The 23,830-nt window shown below is 55.5% G+C and overlaps 3 protein-coding genes across 5 annotated transcripts; all 3 read right to left on the bottom strand.

Moving 5' to 3' along the window:
• Nucleotides 1–281: 281 nt before the first annotated feature.
• On the bottom strand, nt 282–9,784 carry LOC148386848 (A disintegrin and metalloproteinase with thrombospondin motifs 2-like). The gene is made up of 25 exons (XM_088397814.1): nt 9,641–9,784; nt 8,614–8,984; nt 7,192–7,372; nt 7,006–7,118; nt 6,859–6,942; nt 6,384–6,467; nt 6,173–6,326; nt 5,881–5,986; nt 5,622–5,765; nt 5,277–5,409; nt 5,009–5,122; nt 4,764–4,909; nt 4,475–4,567; nt 3,997–4,079; nt 3,488–3,621; nt 3,274–3,397; nt 2,938–3,018; nt 2,694–2,857; nt 2,397–2,556; nt 2,192–2,324; nt 1,833–2,040; nt 1,588–1,768; nt 1,231–1,305; nt 1,036–1,147; nt 282–900 (listed from the first exon to the last, which is right to left on the bottom strand). The coding sequence occupies exons 1-25, from the start codon at nt 9,708–9,710 to the stop codon at nt 357–359; spliced, it is 3,792 nt and encodes a 1,263-aa protein (XP_088253940.1). The 5' UTR covers nt 9,711–9,784; the 3' UTR covers nt 282–356.
• tmprss15 (transmembrane serine protease 15) lies at nt 9,455–17,039 on the bottom strand. 2 transcript variants are annotated; one of them, XM_088397826.1, is made up of 24 exons: nt 16,808–17,027; nt 16,004–16,212; nt 15,658–15,795; nt 15,490–15,580; nt 15,259–15,368; nt 14,808–14,948; nt 14,565–14,714; nt 14,060–14,165; nt 13,810–13,966; nt 13,335–13,476; nt 13,153–13,242; nt 12,951–13,076; nt 12,631–12,774; nt 12,440–12,550; nt 12,237–12,360; nt 11,798–11,893; nt 11,653–11,702; nt 11,521–11,571; nt 11,210–11,354; nt 10,954–11,129; nt 10,758–10,853; nt 10,544–10,683; nt 10,423–10,477; nt 9,455–10,347 (listed from the first exon to the last, which is right to left on the bottom strand). In XM_088397826.1, exons 2-24 carry the CDS (start codon nt 16,116–16,118, stop codon nt 10,232–10,234), a joined length of 2,670 nt encoding a protein of 889 aa, XP_088253952.1. In that variant the 5' UTR covers nt 16,119–16,212; nt 16,808–17,027; the 3' UTR covers nt 9,455–10,231. The 2 variants fall into 2 exon arrangements, with proteins under 2 accessions (XP_088253952.1, XP_088253953.1); XM_088397827.1 differs by lacking the exons at nt 13,153–13,242; nt 13,335–13,476; nt 13,810–13,966; nt 14,060–14,165 and having other exon boundaries at nt 16,808–17,039.
• Nucleotides 17,040–17,072: 33 nt separating this feature from the next.
• Nucleotides 17,073–23,826, bottom strand: csf1rb (colony stimulating factor 1 receptor, b). Of its 2 annotated transcripts, XM_088397825.1 has the most exons (23): nt 23,562–23,653; nt 23,043–23,097; nt 22,597–22,866; nt 22,201–22,512; nt 21,895–22,031; nt 21,653–21,815; nt 21,308–21,581; nt 21,093–21,208; nt 20,916–21,024; nt 20,680–20,840; nt 20,479–20,591; nt 20,072–20,201; nt 19,905–20,006; nt 19,611–19,721; nt 19,392–19,536; nt 19,230–19,291; nt 19,002–19,093; nt 18,712–18,834; nt 18,514–18,625; nt 18,349–18,448; nt 18,161–18,281; nt 17,994–18,087; nt 17,073–17,893 (listed from the first exon to the last, which is right to left on the bottom strand). In XM_088397825.1, the coding sequence occupies exons 3-23, from the start codon at nt 22,826–22,828 to the stop codon at nt 17,823–17,825; spliced, it is 2,880 nt and encodes a 959-aa protein (XP_088253951.1). In that variant the 5' UTR covers nt 22,829–22,866; nt 23,043–23,097; nt 23,562–23,653; the 3' UTR covers nt 17,073–17,822. The 2 variants fall into 2 exon arrangements, with proteins under 2 accessions (XP_088253951.1, XP_088253949.1); XM_088397823.1 differs by lacking the exon at nt 23,043–23,097 and having other exon boundaries at nt 23,562–23,826.
• Nucleotides 23,827–23,830: the final 4 nt, after the last annotated feature.

Below are 23,830 nucleotides of genomic sequence, written 5' to 3'. Positions count from 1 at the left end.
TCCTACATGACGTAATAATCCGTCATCGACAAGGTCTGAGTGTGCTGCGTACTGGGGATGTAACGAAAACCGATTGGAATGGTAAATTGGTTTTGACTGATAAATTATGATGCATCAAAACTAAGTCAAATCCTTCCACTTCAAAATGCACCGTGCTGGAATTGCATTGCCCTCCCTCTCAAGAGACATATCCAATCATCTCTCTTTTTATAACTGTAGAATGTGTCAGGCTCTCCGTTGGCAGGGATTGAATAGAACTGATGATGATGTTATTGACTTGAGCAGGAAGGGTTGAGACTTTATTGGACTGACAGAAACAAGCACGGCGAATGTCTGCCACTCTCCAGGAACGCGTCCTACAAGGCACCATGTTTTTGGCGGCGTCCGGGCCACTGCAGCTTCTCGTTCAAAAGCTCCTGGATGCGTTTGTTTTGCGTCCGCTCCCGGATGGGGCGACCCCGGGGCACAAAGCGGCTCTGCGAGGCCCTCCTCCCATCGCCGTCCAGTCCCACAATGCCGTAGGTAACCTCGCCCCCCGAGTCCTTTGCCATCTTCGGAGACGTCGGCGGAAAGGGAGACCAACGTTCGTCGGCGGAGGGGCTCTTCCCGCCGGGGGTGATGACATCATCTGTCGTCCTGAGGGGCGGAGTCAGGGACATTTGACCGGCGGCGGTTGCAGTGGCAACAGAGGTTACCGTAGCAACAGCGGGCGTAGGCTCAGTGAGGGAAATCAGCGGCACGGGCGTAGGCGTGGCCATCTCGGCGGCGTCCCGGGAGGCGGCGTTCTCCTCGTCGTCGTAGTCCACGTAAATAAAGTCGGTCGTGCTGGGGGACGGAGTCATGGTCCAAGCACTGCTGGTGGGGGAGGGGCTTGGCTGTGGCATCACTGAGGTGGACATGCTAAAAAAACAACACAAAGAGCATTATGAGCACGTGGAAACAAACACGCAGACGCTTAAGAAGCTCACGTATCAATACGTTTGAAAGCTGACGATGCATATAAAGGTGCGTGATGGCAGCGCGCTTGCGGGTCACCTGAAGTTGCCGCAGGACTTGCAGCACATTTGTCTGTAGGCCACGTTGGCACAGTAGCGACTGAGCGACTCCATGCGACAAAATGCCGACCGGTCGCCACGGCAACGCTGCCCTGCAGATACAACCCACCCGCAAGCGTCATGACAGCCTAGCACTACTGGAAGAGCAACAGTGAGTGGAAAGAGTTTGCGCTACTTGAGGCGGTCTTAGCCGGCGCGCCGTCCGTATTGGATCTGGACAGCCACTGGACCATGAAGCTCTTCGGGTCACCTGCGGGAGAAACACAAAATCGGGTCTGTCCACCTTTGCAGATGTGCCTGTGCAGTTTGAGTTTGGAGTACATATCAAAAATAGGTATCTGCTTCTTTACAAAATATACATACTAGCTCAATTAAACGTACAAAGGAGTGCTCCAACTTGTCACTCAGAAGTACCTGGGCTAGGATTTGACTTCCCACCTGTGATCAGGGAATCAATTCCACTTTGAAGTCAAGGTAGCGCCTGCGCACTTCCACGCCTGCACACGCTGCGCGACACGTCAGGCACGCTTACCGCCACAGGGTGGCGCACGACATGTGCGGTTAGCGATGGGCGGGACCAGGCTGCCGCAGTCCCCCGAAGAGCCTTCTGGAGAGCCTTCCGAAGAGCCTTCCAGAGAGCCTTCCGGAGAGCCCTCGGGCCGCACGCAGGCCACCCGACGCTCCTGCGTGCCGTCGCCGCAGGTGACGGAACACTGCGACACAGAACCTGCGTCACCGCTACTAACCGTGAGCCCGCTTTCCCTGAGCCCGCCTTACCGGCGTCCAGGGCCCGGCCCGCCACACCGCTGGGCACAAGAAGCGGTTGCAGGGCCGCTTGGCGTCCGGCCGGCGGTCCTGGCAGAGTTCGCTGTTGACGGAAAGCCGCCGCCCGCCGACAGAGACCAGCTGGCAGCCCACCCAGCGACGCTGCCACCCGCTTTGGCCACAGGAGGCGCTGCATGCCTCCCAGCCACCGGTCATCCAACTGATTGGTTGGGAGCAGAAAGGGCGTCCGTCGTGTGTACACAACGGGGCTCACCGAGTGTTTGATGCTCTGACGAGTGTCTGATGTTGCTAGCGTAACCACTGGAGCGTTCCCGCCAAGACCAGCGGAGCGACACCATTTGTGACCTTACCGTGGCGGGCTGCAGACGTCGAGGTTGCAACTGCGTGTGATAGCTCTCGGCTTGCTGATGTTGGAGCAGAAGGTTCTCTGAACCATCACCCCGTCGGCCTTCCGTCGGCATCCGAAGCGGGTGTACTGTTTCCCTGGCGAGCGGCGGAGGAGTCAAGCGGTGCTCCACATCCACGGCAAGCGGGTGAGGGCGAGCCCTGCTTTACCTCCGCCGCACGACTTGGAGCACACAGACCACTGTTTGAGCGCCCACTCGTAAAAGATGGCGTCCTCCTGCACCAAGTTGGACTCCAGCGAAGAGCGCAGGTGGTCCTGGATCACAAACTTGTAAGACACCGTCACCTTGGCGTCGCCGTGGGAACGGAGCTGCCGGAGAGAGCAAAAGCGGTGTTTCTCAAGACGCCGCTAAACAGCGAGTGAACCCATTGAGTAGCGGCAGCGCTTTTTTCAACGCGCCCGAAAAGTGGCTGGCGCTTTTGCGCAACGTTACGCTGAGCGCTCACCAGGATGACCACGGCGTACTTGAGGGGGCCCTCGGTCCGCACCGCCTCCTGCACCGCGCTGTGCGTGTACTGCCAGGCCACGCCCATCTCCACCAGCGTGCGGGACGTCGGCTCGGCGCCCTCGCCGTTCAGGAACAGGCGACCGCTCTCCTGGTTCTTGAGCGCTGCGACACAGAGAAACTCGGGGTGACCCGGGTGGCGGGACACGCGGGTCGGCCGGAGCTAAGGCGGCGCCGCCTCCTACCGAGGACGTGAGGGGTCCTCCTGAACTCTTGCACCAGGAGGTGTCGCGCTCCTCGAGGAATCTCCAGGATCTTCAGGTAACCTAGGCCGCCGTATTATTTGTCCAGCGGTAGGCAAAGTGTGTGGAAATCCAAGACGAGAAAGCGCAAGCGTTAGGGCTACAAGCCAGCCGCACAAAGTAGGACGACACGGCTCGCGACCGATGACACGGTGTATGAAAAGCGACGCGTGCGTCCTGATACCATTGATATGATGGCTCAAACGACTGCTTTGTTTGCACCAGCATGCGTTTTCAGTCGATGACTCCCCCGAGCAGGTGCTGGGTGGGCGGAGTCACCTGTTTTGTTGGCGCTGCGACTGAAGTTTCCCTTGATCACGCGACAAGTGGAGCGATCTCCACCGCACACGCCGCAGCGGTCCTCCTGGCGGTCCGACGCGATCTCGCCGTCACAACCTACGTGCTGGCAGCAAAGGAGGAGGAATGCAGGTGAGGAAAGGGAGATGAGATGATGAGACGAGCAACCATCACCAGGAGCGTCACAAATAGGCACCTCACACTCTCCTCGGACGCACACGCTGTAGGCGTCGTCGTAGGAGCACAGCGTCCCGTCGTGCACCGCTCTCTTCATGGAAACCAGGGCCCCCGTCTCGTTGGAGCGACAAAACAGGTTGCATCGCTCGTCAGCTGATGGAACGCAGCCGCCCAGAGACACGTCGAGTGAGACGGGAGGGAGGCAAAAAGCGTGCGTGCGAGAGAGAGAGAGAGAGCGAGAGAGAGCGAGAGAGAGAGAGAGAGAGAGAGAGCGAGAGAGAGAGAGAGAGAGAGGCGTCACGACTTGGCCAATGAGAGCGGGCGATATGGTGTGGCCAACAGATCACGAGCGGGATGCGGGGTCGGCGGGACATTTTGAGGGAGACATTTTCAGTCTGAGCAACCAAAAGTACATTTGCAGATGACTGCCTGATGACTTCAACATGTGGCAGGCAGGCAGGCAGGCAAGCTAGGCAGGCAAGCTAGGCATGCTCATCCAATTGTGTGCACATGTGCGTGTGTAGTTACGGTCGCTGTGTTCCACAGGCAGCCAGTGATGTTTTTTTCCCTGGTATTCCAAAGCGTGGTCCCAGGCGCTACACTGCTCCGCCCTGAAACACACCACGTGTCAAGTCATTCCAGGACATTGTTTCCCCGCCGCCATGCCAAGCCACTGCAGTGGGGTTGCTTCATCGATTCCTTACAAGTTACTACTTTCATTATAGGTCAGTCCAACTCATGACACTCAAGTCCCTGGTGGTCATGAAATCATTCCCGTCATTCAACAATTTACATTCCAAGGCACCCCGAGTCAATCCAGACGTCAAGCGGTTCCAGGTCAGCTCATTGAGTCGATAGCAATTACGTAAGCAAAATCTTTTTTTCTCCGAGACAACCGCAGCAGCCGAGTTGCGCTCGAGTCAATACGGACACGGAGAAATGAGAATGCTCGCCCCATCGAGCCGAGCACACGGCCGTTTGACTCCACGGGGATCTTCTCGCTCACCTGAAGTCAGTTGTGGGCGGACACTGCTTTTGTTGGTTGCACAGTTGGAACTCAAAAGTGTTTCCAAAGCAGGCTCTCCCCCCGTTGGCCGGCCTGGACACAGCAACAGGAAGCGTCTACGTGTTCATTCGGTCGGTCGGTCGGTCGGTCGGTCCCCAGAGCCCTGGTGGCTCCACTAGGATTGGACTAAAAGTCAAGTAGGAATTGCTTTGAGATACCCAGCTCACCATACGGTGGGCGGTGCACCATACAGACCATCGGGAGTGATTCCCAACACAACCTCACTCACGCTGGACTATCGCAGCTCCTGGAGCGGATCCGGACGCCGCCCCCGCAGGTCCTGGAGCAGCCGGTGTAGGTGCTCCACGAGCTCCAGCCGCCGTCTTGTCTCAGGAGGTTAGCCGTCAGTGTGATGCAGAAGCCTTTGAAGCAGTGCTGAGGAAGACGGACAGAGACGTGCGTCACGCAGACGGAGTCGTCGGGAGTGAGAGCAACGGCATGGCGCCGGCCAAGCGGGGCGCTGCGCTCGCTCACCATGCCGGGGCCGCACGGCGTCCCGTCCAGAGGCGGACCTTTCGTGGATCTGCAGAACAAAGGATGGTTGTAGTCGCTGCACCACAGCTGCTGGCAAGGCTGTGGGTTGGGATACTGACGGCAACAAACAAACAAACAAACAAACAAGCACACCAGCATGGATCAACACTGGTTGAGCACCCTCCCTCCTCCTCCTCAGCAAAACAAACACAATGATACCAAAAGAAGTCAACAGAGACCTCGGAAAAAGGCGCAAGTCAAGACTCACAGCGGTGCAACTTCCGTATCCTGGACCAAAATCAAAGTTGCACTGCTGCTCCATGGAGTACTCGAACCCTGGCAAAAGGGGCGGAGTCGGCCAATCAGGGCTGAACGGGTCGTCTCGGAGACAGTCGTACGTACTAACCGGGGAAAGACAAATACTTGTGACGCGGGGACGGAATGGGACGGACGGAGACAAGAAATGGGAAAAAGGTACTCAACAGAAAGGAAGGACAAGTGGACAGGGGGAGCAGGCAAAATAAAGTGGCGGGCGGGCGGGCCGGCCGGCCGCCCGGTGAACGGCAAGTGGAAAGGAAAGGGACCAGATAGGGACAGACGGCAAAAGTCTTACTGCAGGTACTTGTGCAGCTCGCTCCAGCTGCATCTGGACCAGTGGTAGCGGTAGAACGTGGCCTCCACTTGCGGCGACATGATGCTGCCCACGGACACGTCGTCGTCGCACTCGTTGGCTTCACCGTCGTGCTCCATTCCCAACCTGCGTGAGCGAGCGGCGACACGTTGCAGCAGCGAGGGCAAAGCGGCGGCGGGCGGGCGGGCGGGCGGACGGGGCGTCGCCCTTGTTTTTGCGCTTGCGTCTTTGTGTGCCTCACACGTGTCCGATTTCATGCGCTGCCACGAAAGCTGACGAGAAACCGTCCTCGAAGACCAGAACGCAGCTCTGGTGCATCTTGCACATCCCTGTGACAGGAGCGTAGCCTGCGCACACGTAGCGCTACTATTAGCATAGGGAGCATTAGAGCCAGCAGTGCTCAAGCTTGTTTTAGCGCTCGCTTGGTCGTTGTAGGAGTGCTCACATAAGCATCATTTGTCTTCTTTTAGCAGTGTGCTCACTTTGTTGGCTCATATTAGCAAAGTAGGCTGGCGCTTAGCGATAGGCAGTACCTAGCATGCCGGCGGGTCCAAACTCCCGTCTGCTCAGGTAGACCAGGTGGTCATGCTGCTGGTTGGGGTTTTGCTCCCTCTGCTGGATGTAAGACCAGCCGCATACGTTCTCCAGGCTTTTCTGGGCATTGCCCACGGAGATGAGCTCCTGGGACTAGAGGAATGACCTCTCAGTATCACAAGTATCCATGAGCCATCATATTTCTGGTACCTTGGACGGAGACAGCATGACGATTCGCACCAGAGCGACGTTGATGTTGGCACCGAGAGACTGGTCTTGATAGATCTCGTTAACCTGCAACACATGGGTCCCAATGCTGAAGGATCTGCTTCCGCTTCCACTCAACTTCGAGAAGTATTACCTCAGAACGTAATGCTAAAATCAGAGATGGGGGACTTGATTTAAGGTGCTAATTTGAGGACCTACAGTCATTCATGACAGACTCCTCTTGACTTGGTCATCATGAGACAGGACTTGCAGACTTGCACCAGGCAACTTGACAGGTCTTGCCGTTGAGGAGCATTTTCACCATACCGTGGTGTGCGACATGTTGTGTTTTGACAAGAAATGTTTTATTTAGGGACCTGCTTTGTCACAACAACTCGGGACTTGGTTGAAGGTTAAGACTGGAGACAAACTTTTGACGAGCACGTAGTGTATGTACGTGACTGGTGCGTCCACTTACGATGTTCATGAAGGTGAGGAGATATTTCTGGACCTGCTGTTGTCCGTGGAAAAGAAGTACAGAATAATCTACGGCGAGCAGGACCTGCGGAGTCAGCAGGTTGAGTCTTGGGACCGACAGGGCGCGAAGGAACGTGACGTTCGTTACCTCTATGTTGAAAATATCTGCCTCTTTGATGTAGCGCCGCCGCCGCCGCTGCTGCTGCCGCCAGCCTGAGGCAGACTCGGACCTCGGCAGATCCGGGAAACCTAAGAGAGGTCCTGAAGACATCGTCAAAATGGTCAGCGAATGCCGAGGTGACATCGGATGCCGATGAAGGAGCAGTCTCCTGACCTCGCTGGAAGTCAGCGCTTTGATGGACGCCCCGTCGTTCGGACTTGACGATCGCGGACGAGGGATAAACGATGTGCGGTCGTCCTCCTTCCCCGTCGTCAAGTCGGCCCTGGCCTGCCGGCCCCCCGCGATACAAGGGCTCAATGAAAAAGTCCGCTTCCCTCGTTCGAATCACCCCGGCCTGCCCACACGTACACGTACACCATTGACGAGTGGAGTTCGACACGGGAACTACTGTACCGAAGGCAGAATTGAAGCAATTAAGAGCGTCCAATGATCTACTGACAATCTACTGAAGGCCATTTACTACAGAAGCAGTATCACTGAAGGTCTCACCAATAATGAAGATCAACTGCAGATCTCCAGATGATCTACGACGTTTCCCTACTGAGGGGTTGACCAAAAGTGTACTGAGGGTATACTGAGCATGTATGTACTGAAGGTCCACTTGGGATCCACTTGACTTGGGTTTTAGTTTGGAACTGCAGAATTTACTGAAGAGCCCGAAAACACGAAAACGAGGACCTCCTTGTGATCCGAAAAGTCTACTACTATCCACTGAAGAGCTTCCGAGGAGCTACTGGATGTCTTGAGATTTATCGCCCGAGAGCTACCGAGGCGCTACTAAATGTCCACTGGGGGTCTCGAGATCATCTAAACTGCAGATGCAGTGGGTGAAGGACTGCGGTTGTGGAGAACAGAACAGGATAAGATAAGATAAGATAAGATAGCATAGGATAGGATAGGAGCGGAGCGGAGCTGAGCTGAGCGGAGCGGATAGGAAGGTGTCGCGAGCAACGGGAAGTTTGCAAAGAAGACGGCTTTCCAAATAAGAGGGAGTGCGAGTACGAATGAAGTCCTTCCCGTGCGAGTGTTTGTGCACCTCATTCCTTTCGACAAGTCTCATCTTTCCACGACATCTGGATCCCATCACAGCTGCACTCTGAGCAGCCAGACATTGAAAAGGTCCGCCAGTGTGCAAGCAGTGTGCAGGCAGTGTGCAGGCAGCGTGCAGGCAGTGTGCACGTGGCCGGCCGCTGCTGCTTTTTACAGCCAGCCTCCCTCCCTCCCTCCCTCCCTCCCATTCCTTACATCTTCGTTATCTGGCATTTTGACTCCATCGCTTCCCAGCCGAGGAACACACAAAATAGAATGCGTGCGTGGAGCCCACTCTTTACTGAAATGACCATAATCTTTTTTTGTCACTTTGGTCAAAGCCATGATTCGAGCGGCCGGCCACAGGCGGCTTCACTGATGCTTTGCTTGTCTGCTCGTGTCGAAATGAGTCCGTGAGATAAGTGCAACGTGTCAGCTGGTGTATGATCGCGAGACAGATGAGCACCCCGCCGCGCTGGACTTGATAACTGAGCAGTCTGTCGAGTAACAGAATGTCATTGATGCCATGAGATGAGCGCCACTCACCAGTCCGTCGCAGTTGCTAAGGGCAACGCTGGTGTCCTCCATGTTGGACACGCCCCCCGTGTAGAGGCAGCCCGTGTCCCCGATTGGCTCCGAGCGCTTTGGTTCCGACTCCTGCCACCACTCCATGGTGGCGTGGGGGGCCACCAGGCGGAGGTTGGCACGCAGCCGCAGGTGCATCTCCTGTCCAAACACAGTCACGTTGTAGAAGAGCTCCGAGTCCGAAGTCCATGGTGTCTCGCTCCGGGGGGCCTGTCTTTTGCTGCGCGGCGGCGGAGACTGGGCAGAGAGTGACGCCGACAGGAAGCGGCCCAGCGAGTCGGTTCTGACTGGGCGAACCACGCTGAACTCGGACAAAACCTCATGGAGGGAATCTGAGAAAAACAAATCCATCGCCTCAGGGAATGAGTACGTACTTTTTTTTTAATGAGAAACACAATCCTTCACCTCATTGGTCGACGAAGACGCGTTCAAACGACAAACTTAATCAATCAATCCGCTCATTGGTAACTTTTCCAGCTGTCACAGACACACTTTCCAGCACGTGATTTACGGCATGGAAACTTGTTGGAGCGCTACGATGATTCCATCTTGGTTCTTATTAGAGCGGATTGGAGACGCCACTGATGGAAATTGTTATGCGCTGGAAACAGGACAACCGACGAGCAACTCCGTCCACGTATTAGCATACGATACTAATTCCATAGGCTGTATTGTATGATGAACCTGATCTAAAGATCTTGGAAATAGTTGAAGCTATTTAAAAAAAGAAAAAAAAGAAAAAGATAACGCATCCTCTAGGGTCTTGTCACTTTTCAAGTTCACGAGAGAAGATACTGCAGCACACGTTTAACACAATTTTTATGACATCATCCGCCAATCAGTACACATATTGGCACGAATGAATGAACCAAGCACAAAAGTTTTATACGCTCGCTCAGTCAAGTATATTGTATCGTCGTGTCAAATGGAGGCGTCAAGTACGTTCAATGACAATATTAGCAGTCCTGCTGCTAGTATTTGCGGTTACCTGTGCTGCGAGTGCTGACGGGAGAGACGCCCACAAATACAACGAACGCCGCGCACACTAGCAAGTCCATGTCTTCATGTCTTCATATCTTCTCGGCTTCTTGCGTTCATATCTTCATGTCCTGGCGACTCGGCTGACTCTCGCTGTGTGTGCGTGAGGATGTGTGTGTGCGTGCGTGCGTGCGTGTGCTCACGCGACAGTCGAGTCCTCCTGACTCCACCCACGCACTCGTGTGTGCGAGAGCGAGAGCGCGCGAGAGAGTCAGTGTCTTCCTACGGCCGGCCACGCAGTCAAAGTTTGCGAGAAACAACACAGTAGCGTGATAAAATAACTTTGTGCACATGGAATTTGCACTGCGGCCAATCGGAGCAGCTCGAGCTGGATGATGTCATCGATAGTCACGGCCTCCACAGTGGGGGGGGGGGGGGGGGGAGGAGGCAGAGGAGTTCAAGGAAGACGAGGAGAGGAGGAAGTTGAGGAGTCGTAGAAAAAGAAGGAGAGGACAAAGTAGAAGAAGAGAAGAAAAAAAGAAAGGGGAGGTGAAAGTAGAGTGGCTGGAGAGGAAGAAGAGTAGGAAGAGGAGGTGGATGATCACGATGATGACCAGGGGCGTCGCGTTTCTGCCATCCAGGAGACAAAGGCCGAGACTCTAGCGTAAACGCCGGGTCGCTCGGGCCGACCGCAACCCATCCCAAAGGACGTGACACCTGTCGGAGACCCATCGATCGCACAGTTAACTTGATTCCAAGCGTAAGTTGAGAAACGGAAGACCAAAAACAGACCAATCAGAGTCCAGTGTCCTTCCTCCTCACACATAAGCGGGCCGCCAGAGTCGCCCTGTGAGAAGAAGTCGCGCGTCTTGTCAAGTGTCTCGCGGGCAGGTTTCGGGTGGATGGTGATCACCTGACACGAGTCCACTCCGCCCTCTGGGAAGCCCGCGCACAGCATTTTGGACGTGATGGTGTACTCGGGCAAGGCGCGCTGGCACGAGACCTGGCTCACCAGGGGAACCTTGGCCTCCTGCAGAATGTCTGGAAGAGAACCTGTGCAACAGACACACACATGTGGACAAACAGGTAGCAAGACAGACAGGCGGCCAGATAGACAGGTGACGGACCCTCCTCAGCCTGCCTCCCCCATCCGGCAATCCAACATTTCTTTTCAGCTGTCAACTCTGTAGCGTTTTCAGGCAAACACACTGGCTGGATCAGATCTGTGCACAAACGCACGCACGCACGCGCGCGCACACCGATTCAGAATGTGCGTGTGCCATTTCTCGGAACAGGAAGCAGGCGGGTGTGTCAAAATACTACCAGTGAAGTTGGCGGGCGTGCTCAGGCGCATCATGGCAATGTCGGCCTCTTTGCTGAGTCTGTTGTAGTGCGGGTTGATGATCACGGCATCAATGTGGAACGAGTGCACGGCACCGGCCTGGCTCTGAGCCCGAAGACCCAACTTGGCCGACCAGCGGCCCAGTGGGCGCTCCTTCCTGCCAAAGACGCGGCGGCGTCAGCTCCGCCGTACCGTACCGTCAGACCTGGCTACGGTCAGCTCGGCGCTCTCACCCACCCGTACACGCAGTGGGCGGCAGTCAGCAGCCAACGGCGACCGAGCAAAGCGGCACCGCACACGTGGCGACCGTTCCAGTGCAGCGACACCATCCACGGCCACGCCCCTTTGGCGGCGTCCGACCCACCCACCACTCGGACCTCCCCTTATTTGAAAAAACAAAACAAAAAACAGCAAACGCTAAATCAGGTTGCAAATAGCAACAACGTAATAAGGGTGAAGTGTATTTTTTTTTTGTTTTCACAGACAGAAGAAACACAAATACTACGTATGTGACTTTGCAAATGTTCACAGCAGTTTCCCGCTCTTACCATCTGCCGATTGGTCGACAGTGTCGCTGGTGACGAGACGAAGGCCGCATGCTGAAAACAAACAAACAAACAAACAAAAAAAATGGGCGATGCGCCGCGGGTGACTTCCATGAAGGCTGGCGACTTACTCACGCTGATTGTCACAACGGAGGGAAACCACGCGGTGGCTCACGCAACGCTCGCTGCAAAACCAAAAACAATCGACTCCGGTTGGAAATGATGTCAAGCGTTCGTTGACGTGTTTGACAAAGACACACTCTCCCAAGTCTTTGCGTACCTCACGCTGGATTCCAGACTTCCGTTAGCGGTGACCTCGACGCTGGCGAAAGGTGAATCTCCCGGCACGGCGGGCAGCAGCGTGGACACCCCCGACCTGGACGACGGCTATGGGTAGTCAACTTGTATTTGCAGAGACAAATGGGAGCCTTGACTTGGTCTTCCTGTGTCCCAGGTGCTGACTGACTTGACTGGGTAGCGTCCCAATTAGCGCTGTATCCCAAGTACTGACGGGTCAGGTCCTACGAGTACTCCAGATTGGTCGCTACGTAGCGGTCAGGTCCAGGTCAGGTAGTTCCGACAAATAGTATCAATCGAGAAATACACAATCGAAGGAATAATTGGCCTATGTCAACTCAAGTCGCCTTTGAACCCCCTGCATCTTACTCAAGTAGTCAAGCTGTATCCGAGGCGCTTACCGCCCAGGTGCTACAGTCTACCTGTATCCCAGGTACTGACAGATGAAGACAGACAGGCGCGGGGTCCAGGTGTCTCCGCACACCGCATACTGAGAAGAGGCCATCTGAAAGCGGAGACGACCGGAGGCGTCCTCCTGCAACACGACTGAAAGCGCTCGTCTGCGTCAAGTACATTTTGCTCGACGTGACCGAGTCCCGCTTTGCGTGATCCGGGCTGTCCTCACCACAGTTAGCTTCGTCGGAAGCGTCGGCGCAGTCCACCCTCCCGTCGCACTGACGCTTTCCGTGGATACAGCTGCCCGTGTCACATTGGAACTGCTCCGCGGCGCACGGTTCTGCTTCGGCCACACCAGCACACGTACGGACATGCGGCGGCGCGTCTCCACAACTTCATATCGGTGGCGGCGGACCTCACCTGAAGACCCCAGGCCGACCCCGGAGGTAAAGTTGGCTTTGAATCCCCGTCCGTTACCCGAGCTGTCCGTGAAGAACCAGACGGTCACCCGATTGCGCGTTGAGAACAAGTCTCGGGCGGCGCCGCCGCTCCCCGTGAGAACGGCTACGTGAAGCAAGGGGACAGAGCGCACATCTTAATATTAGGAATTAGCCGTACAGTCAGTCCATTGTCGTCTCCTCGCTAGCGTGTAGGAGAGCGCCGCATCCTGGAAGCATTCCCATTTCATTTCTTCAGTTAGGCCAACGTGCCACCATACTCGTGAGACGTACGAGACTCACCCAGTAAGGTAGAGTTAGGCCCCACCCCGTCGCGCAGCTCCACTACGTCGTAGTTGTCTTCGACATCAAAGTCTAGGAAGTGGACGTGGATGTTTCGACCTGGCAGAGCGTGGAGCGTCCACACGCCTGCGGGAGCAAAGGATGACCACGGCAGACGTCAGGCCGCTTCGATCAATCAACAAGGCCGGCCGAGAATTCTCACAGCGAGCTCCGTTCCCGTAGGCTCGCGGGTAATTTGGTGAACTGAAGGTGGAGTTTGGCTCCCACACGTCAAAAGGACCGCCGCAGTCAGCTGACGTAAGAACGAACCAGACAAGAGAGGGCAGAGTCGCTCGCTCGCTCGGCGGAGCAATTACGGCCCGGGAGAGTGGGCGCGGTGCTTACCCGACACGGTGGGGACAGGTGCCGGAGTGGGCACTAAGGTGGGTTCCGGAGGGGCGGGCCCGCAAGGCTGGGGCATCAAAGTGATGTCATCCAACGCGATGTCATTTCTCATCCCGCCTTTCTTCAGAGCTTCAAACACAATCTGCACACATCGATTGGAGTCGGGTCAGTCTGAAACCAGTTGGGGATCACGGTCGAAGCAGCTCGAAAGCACTCGGAAAGAAGTCGCCAATCCATTTGGGAAAAACAGCTTCTTGTTCGTTTGAACTCAGTTGGAATTCTCCTTCAAATCAGCGAACATCATTAGGAGTATAAGCAGAGCTAAATCACTTTTGTTGAATCAGTCTGAATTGTAGTTTGAAGTCTTTAAATGGGTTAAAGGCGATTTAAAAATCAGCTTTTGAAATTATTTGGAAAATTCAGGCAAGTCCATTTTGATATCAGGCTTCAAATCGGTTTGAGTCACTTGATCCACCTGAGTGTCAGCGGTAGAGTTGAGGAGCACTTGTCCGTAGTTCCAGTGGTCACCATAGTTCCCGTCCCTGCGGAACACCACCGCGTCCACGCCGCCTGAGTATGCGTCACGTAGCCACAGTTGAAGACGGTGGACGTCTTCCCCAAACATGTGATACCTTCAAATTCAGCCCACAGCGCCCAAAACAGGCGTACGCACGAGTTGAGTTTTACACCCGTCAACCATTTCCTTGTTAGTTTGTGCCATTTACCAAAAGCCAAGGCACATTGGCTGCTTGGGCCCAGTTAGAGGTAGGCTGTAGATCCGGAAAGTCTTCAGCCATTGGCCAGGACTCAGAGGGGTGATCAAGTAGAAACCTGAGTCAGCAAACACGCGATTAGAACTAGGCTAATACCATGCTAACGCGGTGCAAAGATGCCAACTCGGGACCTTACCGAGACCCGATAAAAGAGCTGATCAAGGACCTCTCTCTACCTGATTCTATTTCTGATCCCAAAATGTATATGGCGCCAAATCCAAGACCTTAACCCTAAGGCCTTAAGATCTGACCAGGACCTGTCATGACCTAATAGCCGTTCTAGGACATGGGCCGATACCTGATTCAAGACCACAGCGGCACCTGACCGAAACTTGATGAAAGATACAATCAAGGAAGCCATCCTGCAAACTAACTCAATACTGACTCGAGAAGCTGATATTGTACCTGATCTGAAACCTGACCAGGACTTGATCTCGGTCTGATCAAGAGCACTCACCCGACCCGTTTCCTAGCGTGTGATCTATGCTTGGGCCACTGAGCGGCGGAAATGTGGCGCCTCTGCTCCGAAGCCAGTCACCGTCGTCTTCGTGTTCCTGCCTCCAGAAGCAAAAGCCGTGCTCAAATGTGCAGGAAAGCTTCTCCGAATCTGAAAAACAGCAGCAGCAGCAACAACAACAACAACAACATACTAACACTGCTTTTGCCACGGTGGCTCAGAGGTACGTAGCGGCGTGAGCACCTGACAGTTTCGAGAGGTCGCTGGCACGGAAGGTGGCGTTGAATCCCGACGCATCTTCCAAATTGTCTGAGAAAAACTCAATCGTGGATCGGGCCGTCAGAAGCCACACAGTCTCGGGAGGGGTGGAGCCCGAGAGCTCGGCTGCAATTGAAGAATGAATGATATCAATTCGGGACCGGTTCTTTCTCAATTGGACGCGAGTCAAGATCCGATATAGGACCGGGCCAGGAGCTTGGGCGAGGGCATGCCCTCGACCAGATCGAGCTCGACCTAATTCAAGTCTTGACCAGGACCTTACTCTGATCCATAACTTGATCCAAATTTTCTGCCTTTTGACCTGATCAAGGACCTAAAACATGACTTGATAGGAATCTTAACCTGGATCTGATCGAGAACCTGACCCAAGACCTGACCTAGGATCTGACTAGGCACTGCTGTAGGCCCTCCTGACCTGCCATCTTCTTCTCAGGACCAAGCCCTTCGTAAAGTCTCACGATATGGACATTTTCTCGGTTTTCAAACTTGTGGAAGTTGACTTGAACAGAAAATCCCCTTTGGACCCTGAAGGAAACAATAAAAAAAACAAAAACACACACACCAAAAAAAACCATTTACGGTTAGGGTTAGGCAATGATTGTTTGCTAACCAATTGTGGAAAGTCTCCAAAGTCTGCTTTTTGGACCTGATGATCCAGCGACAGAAGCTGCTGTTTGCCGAAGAGGCAAACCATCCCGTTGGGCCGTGCAGTGCGAACTGTCCGTCACAGGTCGTTGCTACGGAAACAGTACGACGAGCTTGTCGCAACGACAAAATCTTAAGACTTAAGCGAGGTGGAAGGTAAGGCACCGACCGCAGCGAGCGGCGTCTTCGTCGGAAGCGTCGGCGCAGTCGTCGATGCCGTCGCACAGCCGGTCGACGTGGACGCACGTGGACGAGCGTTCGCAGGAAGTGTGGTACGGGGGACACGTGACTGGATGCACCTCCGCCTCTGGGAACACGCGCACGTGCCTCTCGTTAGCCGACGACAGAAATCAATACAAATAATCATAAAAAGTGGCGTAATTGCCCGCCGATGCCTCAAGATGGCAGCAAAGCAACCCCTCGATTCACAACACGCACCAAAATGGCGCCGCGCGAGGGCGGCAAATTCCCCTACGTATCATGTATGGCGAGGATGATGGAAGTGAGGCGCTCACCCGGCGGTGACACGTGCGTCCACATCAGCGCCGTCAGCGCGGCGCAGCACAGCAGCACCACGCACAGCGCCACCAGCAGGAAGTGGAAGGGAGAACAACCGCCGCGCCCTCGCATCCTTGATGGATCACTTCACACCTCGACAGAGTGAGGCTTGACAGATTCAATGACTTGGGTTACCTGAGCTCTCACAATCGGAGCGTCTGCCCAGCTAGCGAACGGAGGAACAAATGAACAAGTACAGCATAAGCACCTGAACGAGCGAATGAGCAACAGTGGCAGAGGCCAGGCATGTCCGCCCGTCCGTCCGTCCGTCCTCCCTCCCTCCCTCCCTCTTTTGGCCGAGTGAAACGGTCAGGCCGACAAGGATTTGGATCATGCGCACCGCAGAAGGGAGACAGACAGACAGACAGACAGACAGACGTGCGGCCGCCACGGCTGGTGGGAAGACGGACATCGACTGAACCGACAACCATGGTTGAAAAGTGCGTATGTGCGAGTGGGTGACAATCATTTATTCAATGAATGGATCTCAAGAAGAACCCAAGTGAGCACTCACTGGAAATGGATTCAGAAAGCCACCACTGACCTCCAAAATGACGACGTAAATAGACGAGTCGGTAAAGTGAGGTCATGAACATGAGATGAGAAATGCGAGACGGAATAAATCAGTGAACGAGTGCACAGATAAACAAATTCCCGTCCGAGCGAATCAGGGAATGAGTGACAAGAAATGAGCGAGTGAAGAAGGTATCGCTTGCACCAGTGAAGACATTCCAAGGAGTAAGGTGTGAGCGATGGCTTACCTTCAGCTTTTTTCCCTTCCAAATGTTTGGAGCCTGAGAGAAGATATGGGCACTTTTTATAATTGAGCAGAAAATATTGATAAGCAGTGCTCACGCGCGTGCGCTGACACAATGTATTGGGTTTTCGTGCGAATGGAAGGTACGGCGGCAGTAAAAGTGTCACATGATTTCTGATATTGTTATTAATGCGGCTGTAAAGTACGAGAGGACAAGGTGAGCAAACGGGCGTCCGGCAATAAACCTCCGACTGCAGACACGTGAGCGCTTAAGGAGGCAAAGTGGCTTTATTTGTCACTCTCAGTTGAAATGTTGCGATGCAGGAACACCAACGTTGTCTTTTTAAAGGCCGAGCGGCACACCGTCCAGCCCAATAGGGCCATGCTAACATACAATGCCAAAGGCCATCCATGAGCGAAAGGATGCAGCATGCAGGTAGGTTCAAGTTTCACTAACAAGACCCGACCAGGAGCGGGCGGGCGGCCGGCGGCTTAGTGGGAGGCCCCCTCGGCCTCTTCTTGTCGCTTTAAATGATGATGCGTATCCATCCAATGTATAGTTCAGCGCACCCTTACGCCTTGTGGCGCGAGGCGGTACTGCACCGGACTGTAAAACAGCCCATGCTGTAAAAAGCCACACACTTGTCAATCTGCACTTGTAGCGCACGTGTAACGTCTGCAAAGCGGTACAATGTCGTTTTTTACATTGGTCTTTTTGTTTTTTTTAGGAGGGGGCAGATGTGGCTGCACGCGTCCTTTAGCGAGCGAATAAGTAGCACCGCACGTCATGGCAGAAGAACGAACGCCTTTTACGGGATGATGCCACAGCAGCAACTTGGCTTAGCAGAAGTGGCATGAGATAAGTCAGGAGTTGCTATGGTGCAAAACGGTGCAAAAGATCGATGCAAAATTCATCGAGCCTCCGAGCGGGTCGGCCTTTGACGTTTGGCGACCGACGAAGCACCCGATCACCGGTGACGGCTAAAGAAATCTTGGTGGCGGCCGAGCGGACGCGTGCATCAGGACAGCTGGTAAATGTTGCTTGTCACAGTGGCCATCTTTTTGGAGTCTTCAGGTTCCTCGCCGCCCCCTGAGGCAAGAAAGACACACACACGCGGTGATGGCGCGAGGACCAAAGACGCGCTGGGCGTCCTGAACAAAGACCCAAAGCGCCGCACGGTGACAGTCACCTTGCTCGTCACCCTTGGCGGAGCGTCCGCTCCCGCCCGCCTCTTCCTCGCTCCCTTCGTCTTCCTCGCGCTCGTCGATGTTTTTGTACGTGGGCTTGAGCGGCAAAGAGAAAAGTGGCAAACGTTGCGAGTATCGGTCAAGACGCGCGCGAGGGCGGCGGGCTCACCTGCTCGCTCGGAGCCGCCTTGGCGGCGGAGGGGAGGAGCCTTTCGATGAGCCGAGCGATCATCTTGAAGGTTGGCCGTTCGCTCGGCTCCAAACTCCAACACGATGTCATCAGCCGGTACCTGCAAAGGAGAGGCGGGCCGTCATGCGCTCTGTGTCCGTCTGTCGGCGGGCGAGTGGGGCCCTCACATTTGCGGCGGGGCGAAGTCGGGCCGCTCCATGTGGCCGCCGTCCTTGATCATCCTGTAGAATTTGGTATCCACGGCGACGTTGGGGTAAGGGCTCTTCCCTGAGGGAGGCAGCCAGAGGTCAGAGGTCACGTGACGCCACGATGAGGAGCGCCGGCGCCATTACCCAGGGAGAAGATTTCCCACAGCAGGACGCCGTAAGACCAAACGTCGCTCTGCACCGTGTACACGCACTGGAAGATGCTCTCGGGGGACATCCACTTGACGGGCAGGCGCGCCTGTCCACACAGCAAGGGTCGTGTTGTTTTGCAGTAGCCGTCGACGAGTTGTGTGTTTGTGTTGCGTGGGAGTTGCGTCCACTGACATTTCCTTGTACGATGTAGCTGTCGTCGTTGCGTATGTCTCGCGCCAAACCAAAGTCGCAGATTTTGGCAACGTGGCGGTCGGTCAGCAAGACGTTCCTCGCCGCCACGTCTCTGTGGATGCACTGACAAAGGCGCGGACGTGAAGCCACCATAGCGCAGACCGGTGCAGCGCAGACCAGACCAGCGCAGCGCAGACCAGACCAGTGCAGCGCAGACCAGACCAGTGCAGCGCAGACCAGTGTAGCGCAGACCAGCGCAGCGCAGCGCAGCCAATGCTTGTGCGCGTTACATTTCGTGTCGAGAGGAAGTCCAAACCCTGAGCCACTTGGTACGAGAACCTCATCAGGTCACTTATACACAGACGTGCACTTCGCTCAACACCTGCAGGGCACACACACACACACGCGTGCGCGCACACGCACACATTCACACACACACACACACTCAAAGGTCACGTGTGTATTTGATGTGTGTTAAACCTGTGCGTTTGTGACAATTGTATGTGTGTGAGTCTTACCGGAGTGGGAAAGGATTGGCTGCATTTCCTGATATTCGGAACAACACGAGATCCCGCTGTCACTGCAATACCAAGAGAGACACGGACGGACGGACGGACACAAACTACAATTATGACATGCATGCACGTGACACGCAATAGAGGAAGAAACGGAGGTCTGACCTCCGGAGTCTGACGTTGGAGTATTTGACGTCGTGCTCAGCCGGCTCCGGACTCAACGTAGCCACCACCAAGTGGTGAGCGCGCGCGCGCAGAAAGTTGAGCAGGTCGCCGTGGAAACAGTACTCAGTGATCATCAGCACGGGCCCTGTGAGCGACATTGAGGTCAGGCAAAGACAACTTCCTGAGAGGCCAGGCGGACCGGACCGGATCGGACCGAACCTCCTCGAGTGCAGGCTCCCAGCAGGTTGACGATGTTGTCGTGGTAACCGAGATGGCTGAGAATCTTCAGCTCACACATTAGCGCCTCTCGCTCCTCGGAGTGAGCGCTCGCTGCACACACAAAGGCACCGCGTTCTTGTGGTTGCAGATTACCTTTGTAGCGCTGTCGTGTCCGGGTTGTTAAGATGTGCATAGCGGTCGGTCGGTCGCGCGGCGGCACTCGTGTACTCGCTACGTCGTCGTTACTGACGCGCAGTCGGAACGGGTCGTGTTTGTCGTGTAGTTGCCGTTTACGTTTGAGCATCTTGACGGCCACGCGGGTTTCGTCCTGGCTGCCGAGGCCGTAGGCCGTGGCCTCCACCACCTTTCCGAACGCCCCTGAGCCCAGCACGCCCCCTGATGGAGAGAAGGCCACGGGAGGGGTCAAAGGTCAAGGCCAGAGGGCGGAGCTCAAAGTTTACCCAGGCGGAGCTTGTCTCGGGGAAACTCCCACTTGAGGTTGTTGTACGGCAGCAGGCCGGGGTCCACAAATGTGTAGTTGTTGCCGTAGCAACTCTCCACGATCTTCCAACGGATCTCGTACTTGGGTTGCTACGGAAAGAAAGACAAGCAGGAGATGAAGTGTGAGAAGGAGCAAAAAGAGGAAAGAAAAGGGGGAGGAGGAGCAAAAGGAGGAGGAGGCGGGGAAGGAAAATGGAGAGGAGGATCAAATGGAAGAGGAAAGCAGGAGGCGGAGAAAGAAAGTGGAGAGGAGGAGCAAAAGCAAGAGGAAAGCAGGAGGCAGACAAAGAAAGTGGAGGGAAGAGGGGAGGAAAGAGGATGAAGACGAGCACGGGGGACGAAAGCGTGTCCACGGCCAGCTACAAACCCGTCTGATCCTGCAGACGAGGAAGACCACAAGCAAGAGGAGCAGGCCCACGCCCGCCGAGGCCGTCGCCAGGGACGTCGTCAAAACGTTCCCGCTGCCAGAGCCTGCGGAACCTGAAACGGGAGTGGTGGACACAAGCTCTGCGGTTGCTCAAAGAAGATCAAAAAGCCTCCCCAATGAACAAGAGAAGCAAAAACGTACGGAGGAAGAAGACATCTTGCGAGCGTCCCACGCTGTTGATGGCCACGCACTCGATGGTGACGTCATCAGCCGGCGCCGGGGGCAGGGGCAGGCTTTTGGTCAGCACCTCCCCCTCTTGCGTGACAACATCACCGGGCTGAGGGTCCCCGACGTCACCGCACCTGCGCGAGGAAAGTCGAGTGTCGCCGATGGGCCAAGCGACGGAGACGCCGCGACCGCCCGCCGTTTCGACATACGTGTTGACCAGGCCGCCGCATCGCGACCACAAGACGGTGGGCGGCGGGAAACCCGAACCGCTGCAGGTCAGGGTGCCGTTCTCCATCGTGATGACTCCGCTCGGAGCTCCTAAACAAAGCGTCACATCAACGGTGGCGCCCGGCCGGAATGGGGAAGATGAAGGAAAGGTTGCTCACGAAGAACTCGCAGGTCAAAGTCGAAGGAACCGCTAACGAGGCCGTTAGCATAGCGTAGCGTGTAGCGCCCTTTCTCTTGGTCGCGCACGCGGCGTAGAACCAGGCTGGCTCGGGATCTGCCGACGGAAACTTTGCTCATCGTCCGAATTGATTCCAATCGAGGCGCGAGTAAGACGTGCAGCGGAGTGGCAAAAACGGGGCGGGCTCACGCTAACCTGTAGCCATGGGCCGCGTGGCTCTGCGTGCGCTCCCGGCGGCCGTTCCCGGGCGTGGGCCAGGTCCATCGGAGGCTCCTGACCGGCGGGTACGCTTCCACGGTGACTGTCAAACTCAGGTCTCCACCCGCGAGCACGTCCACCGTGCTGCTGTGAACTTGGGAAACCTCCGTGGCGTCCACGCTAAAGTTGGCCAGCACTTCCCAGTCGCTGACATTGGCACCATCCGTGGCTGTCGTACGGCGCTCCAGCAAGGCAGTCAGGAAGGGAGCGTCTGGCAGCGAGAGCGAGCGCACGTGGAATCAACACGGCTCACCTGAGTTGCGGTGCCACTTTTAGGCTCACCCAAGACGCGGAGGCTGGCCGTCGCCGTGGCGTCGCCGGCCTCGTTGCTCGCCGTACAGGTGTAGCGTCCGCTGTGCTGTCGACCGACGGCGCCGACGCTCAGCGTGTTGTTCAGGTAAAAGCGCTTGCCGACATAATGCCGCTTCAGCGTCGTGTCGGGAGCCTGTAGGCCGTGCGGGCGGGCGGGCGGGCGTCAATGTGCGACAAAAGAAAGAAAAGCGGGTCGAGAGAGCAGCTCTCACCTCTACATTAGGGTATGTCCAAGAGACGTTGTAGATGAGGGAGGGGTTACTCGTCGCACACGTCACCGCAAAAACTTCTCCCTCCAGACGCAAAAAGTCCGTCTGATTCAGCCACACCTTGGGAGGATGGCGCTGTCCTATATAGGCCAGAGACAAATACGACATACATACGTCAATGAGAGCTAGACAGGCAAGATGTCGAAAGAAGGCCTGGGAGCCGGACTGGCGGCAAGTAGGCAAATGAGGGAGGGAGGGAGGGAGACAGTGGAGAGGTACGCCCCCCCCCCCCCGACCCCCAAACCTTACTTGGCGAGACAATGAGGTGCAGCGTGTCAGATGTCACGCGTTTGTTGTTGTTGTTCCAGGCAGCGCAGACGTAGCGCCCGTTGAATTTTGTCTCCACTTTGTGTATGAGCACTCCCGCACGAGGATTCACGCTCACGTTCATGCCCGCGGGCAGAGCCCCGGCCAGCCCGCCGTCCCGCTCCTCCTCCGACCGGAGGGTGAGGTTGCCGAGCGACGGGTCGGTGGGCAAACAACGGAACAGGAAGTCGTCACCCTCGCGTACGTTGGGGGTGTAGCGGGGCGTGACGAAGACGCTGGACGGGTCGGACGGATCTGAGGGAGGACAGACAAAGGGCCGTCACCTAACCTGAGGGCCGGGGAAAAGGAATCGCTGACCTGGTGGCGGCGGCGGCTCACCTTTGACGTACAGGTGAACCGAGGCGCCCAGGTGGCGGAGGTGACGTTCGGCGTAGGAGCAGCGGTACGTTCCCGTGTGTCTGGGTAGGGCACGCCGCACTTCCAGCACGCCGGCGCGCTCCGACGACGCCGAACGAAACGCCGTGCTGGACCACTGCAACGACGCGTTGCCGTGACAACTTAGGCGGAAAGCCGAGCCTGCGGTCAAAACCGCCTCGGACCCGTCCCGCATGGGGTCCGAGTTCAGCCCGATGGACGGCGGGGAGAAGTCTAGAAAGAAGACAAAAGCGTCCGACGCGTGATCAGCAGACGGCATCGGCAGATTCGTACTAAGTGATCAACTTTTTAGTCTTTGAGATGATTGGGAATGTTTTTTTTGTTTTGTTTTTTTTTGTGAACACGACGGTTGAGTTTCACAAGATGGGGAGAAAAAACAGAAGTGAAACCTTTGACTTTAACGTCTGTCAGCAGTCGGGAAGTAACGTGCGTGTGTGTGTGCGTCTGGAAAAGAAAAGAAAGAGGAAGAAATTGTGCTGTCCTCATCAGGATGAGGAAAATGGTCAAGATGGTCCAAATGTCAAGTGTTATTTTCCCAAAAAGAAGAATCTAAATGTTCCCATGCTAACAATAGCCGCTACCACACCCAGAAAGCAGGTACGTAGTTCCGCCCACATAGCATCAATCAGTTGACTGGCCGCCCGCCCTGTCTCCAAATGTGCCTGGTCAATACCTTGATCCAGAGTTGACTTTGACAGACTTGAATGAGCACAAAGTTACCCATAAAAGAGGCAAACATTCCGTATATTATGGGTGGAAAGAACAAATCAAACAAACAAACGAGCAAACAAACATTTGTTGTGCTTTGCGTTTCAAGGCAAGTTCTGCTTTGCCCCAAATAGCATGAAAAAGGACAAGATGAAGAACAACCACAACAACAACAAGAGCAAATTGCTTGGCTTTCTGACCTTCAGCAGAGACGATTGCCAGTAGGAGCCAAGGCAACAACATGTTGGGCGTTGTCATCTTCTTCTTCCTCCGACTGACTGACTGACTGACTGACACTGGAGCAGCTCTTCAACTTCCTGGCAAGGAAGGAAGGCAGGCAGGCAGGCAGGCAGGCCCTCGAGGCTCAACCCACCTCCTTAGCACCCCCCCATCCCAACTGGCCCTCAACTCAACACAAGCTGCAAGGCTTCCGGGGCCGGCCTTGTGTCGTCACAAATGCTTTCTGAAA

Source organism: Syngnathus floridae, chromosome 15 (genome assembly GCF_059516105.1).
Source record: "Syngnathus floridae isolate MCC-2025c chromosome 15, RoL_Sflo_1.0, whole genome shotgun sequence".
Taxonomy (NCBI): domain Eukaryota; kingdom Metazoa; phylum Chordata; class Actinopteri; order Syngnathiformes; family Syngnathidae; genus Syngnathus; species Syngnathus floridae.
The sequence above is the reverse complement of the archived record's forward strand: the minus strand, read 5'-3'. Positions and strand labels throughout refer to the sequence as shown.

Excerpts from the sequence above, each read along its gene's own strand:
- LOC148386848 (XM_088397814.1), bottom strand. The coding sequence starts at position 9,710 with ATGGACTTGCTAGTGTGCGCGGCGTTCGTTGTATTTGTGGGCGTCTCT. Across the intron at positions 6,943-7,005 it reads CAGATATTTTCAACATAGAG|GTCCTGCTCGCCGTAGATTA; the intron begins GTAACGAACGTC and ends CTGACTCCGCAG. Across the intron at positions 901-1,035 it reads AAGTCCTGCGGCAACTTCAG|CATGTCCACCTCAGTGATGC; the intron begins GTGACCCGCAAG and ends TTGTTTTTTTAG.
- tmprss15 (XM_088397826.1), bottom strand. The coding sequence starts at position 16,118 with ATGCGAGGGCGCGGCGGTTGTTCTCCCTTCCACTTCCTGCTGGTGGCG. Across the intron at positions 15,796-16,003 it reads GACGCACGTGTCACCGCCGG|AGGCGGAGGTGCATCCAGTC; the intron begins GTGAGCGCCTCA and ends GCGTGTTCCCAG. Across the intron at positions 11,355-11,520 it reads TGTCGACCAATCGGCAGATG|GGGAGGTCCGAGTGGTGGGT; the intron begins GTAAGAGCGGGA and ends TTTTCAAATAAG.
- csf1rb (XM_088397823.1), bottom strand. The coding sequence starts at position 23,619 with ATGACAACGCCCAACATGTTGTTGCCTTGGCTCCTACTGGCAATCGTC. Across the intron at positions 22,032-22,200 it reads GCACCTCATTGTCTCGCCAA|GACAGCGCCATCCTCCCAAG; the intron begins GTAAGGTTTGGG and ends TGGCCTATATAG. Across the intron at positions 20,202-20,478 it reads TCGTCTGCAGGATCAGACGG|CAACCCAAGTACGAGATCCG; the intron begins GTTTGTAGCTGG and ends TTCTTTCCGTAG.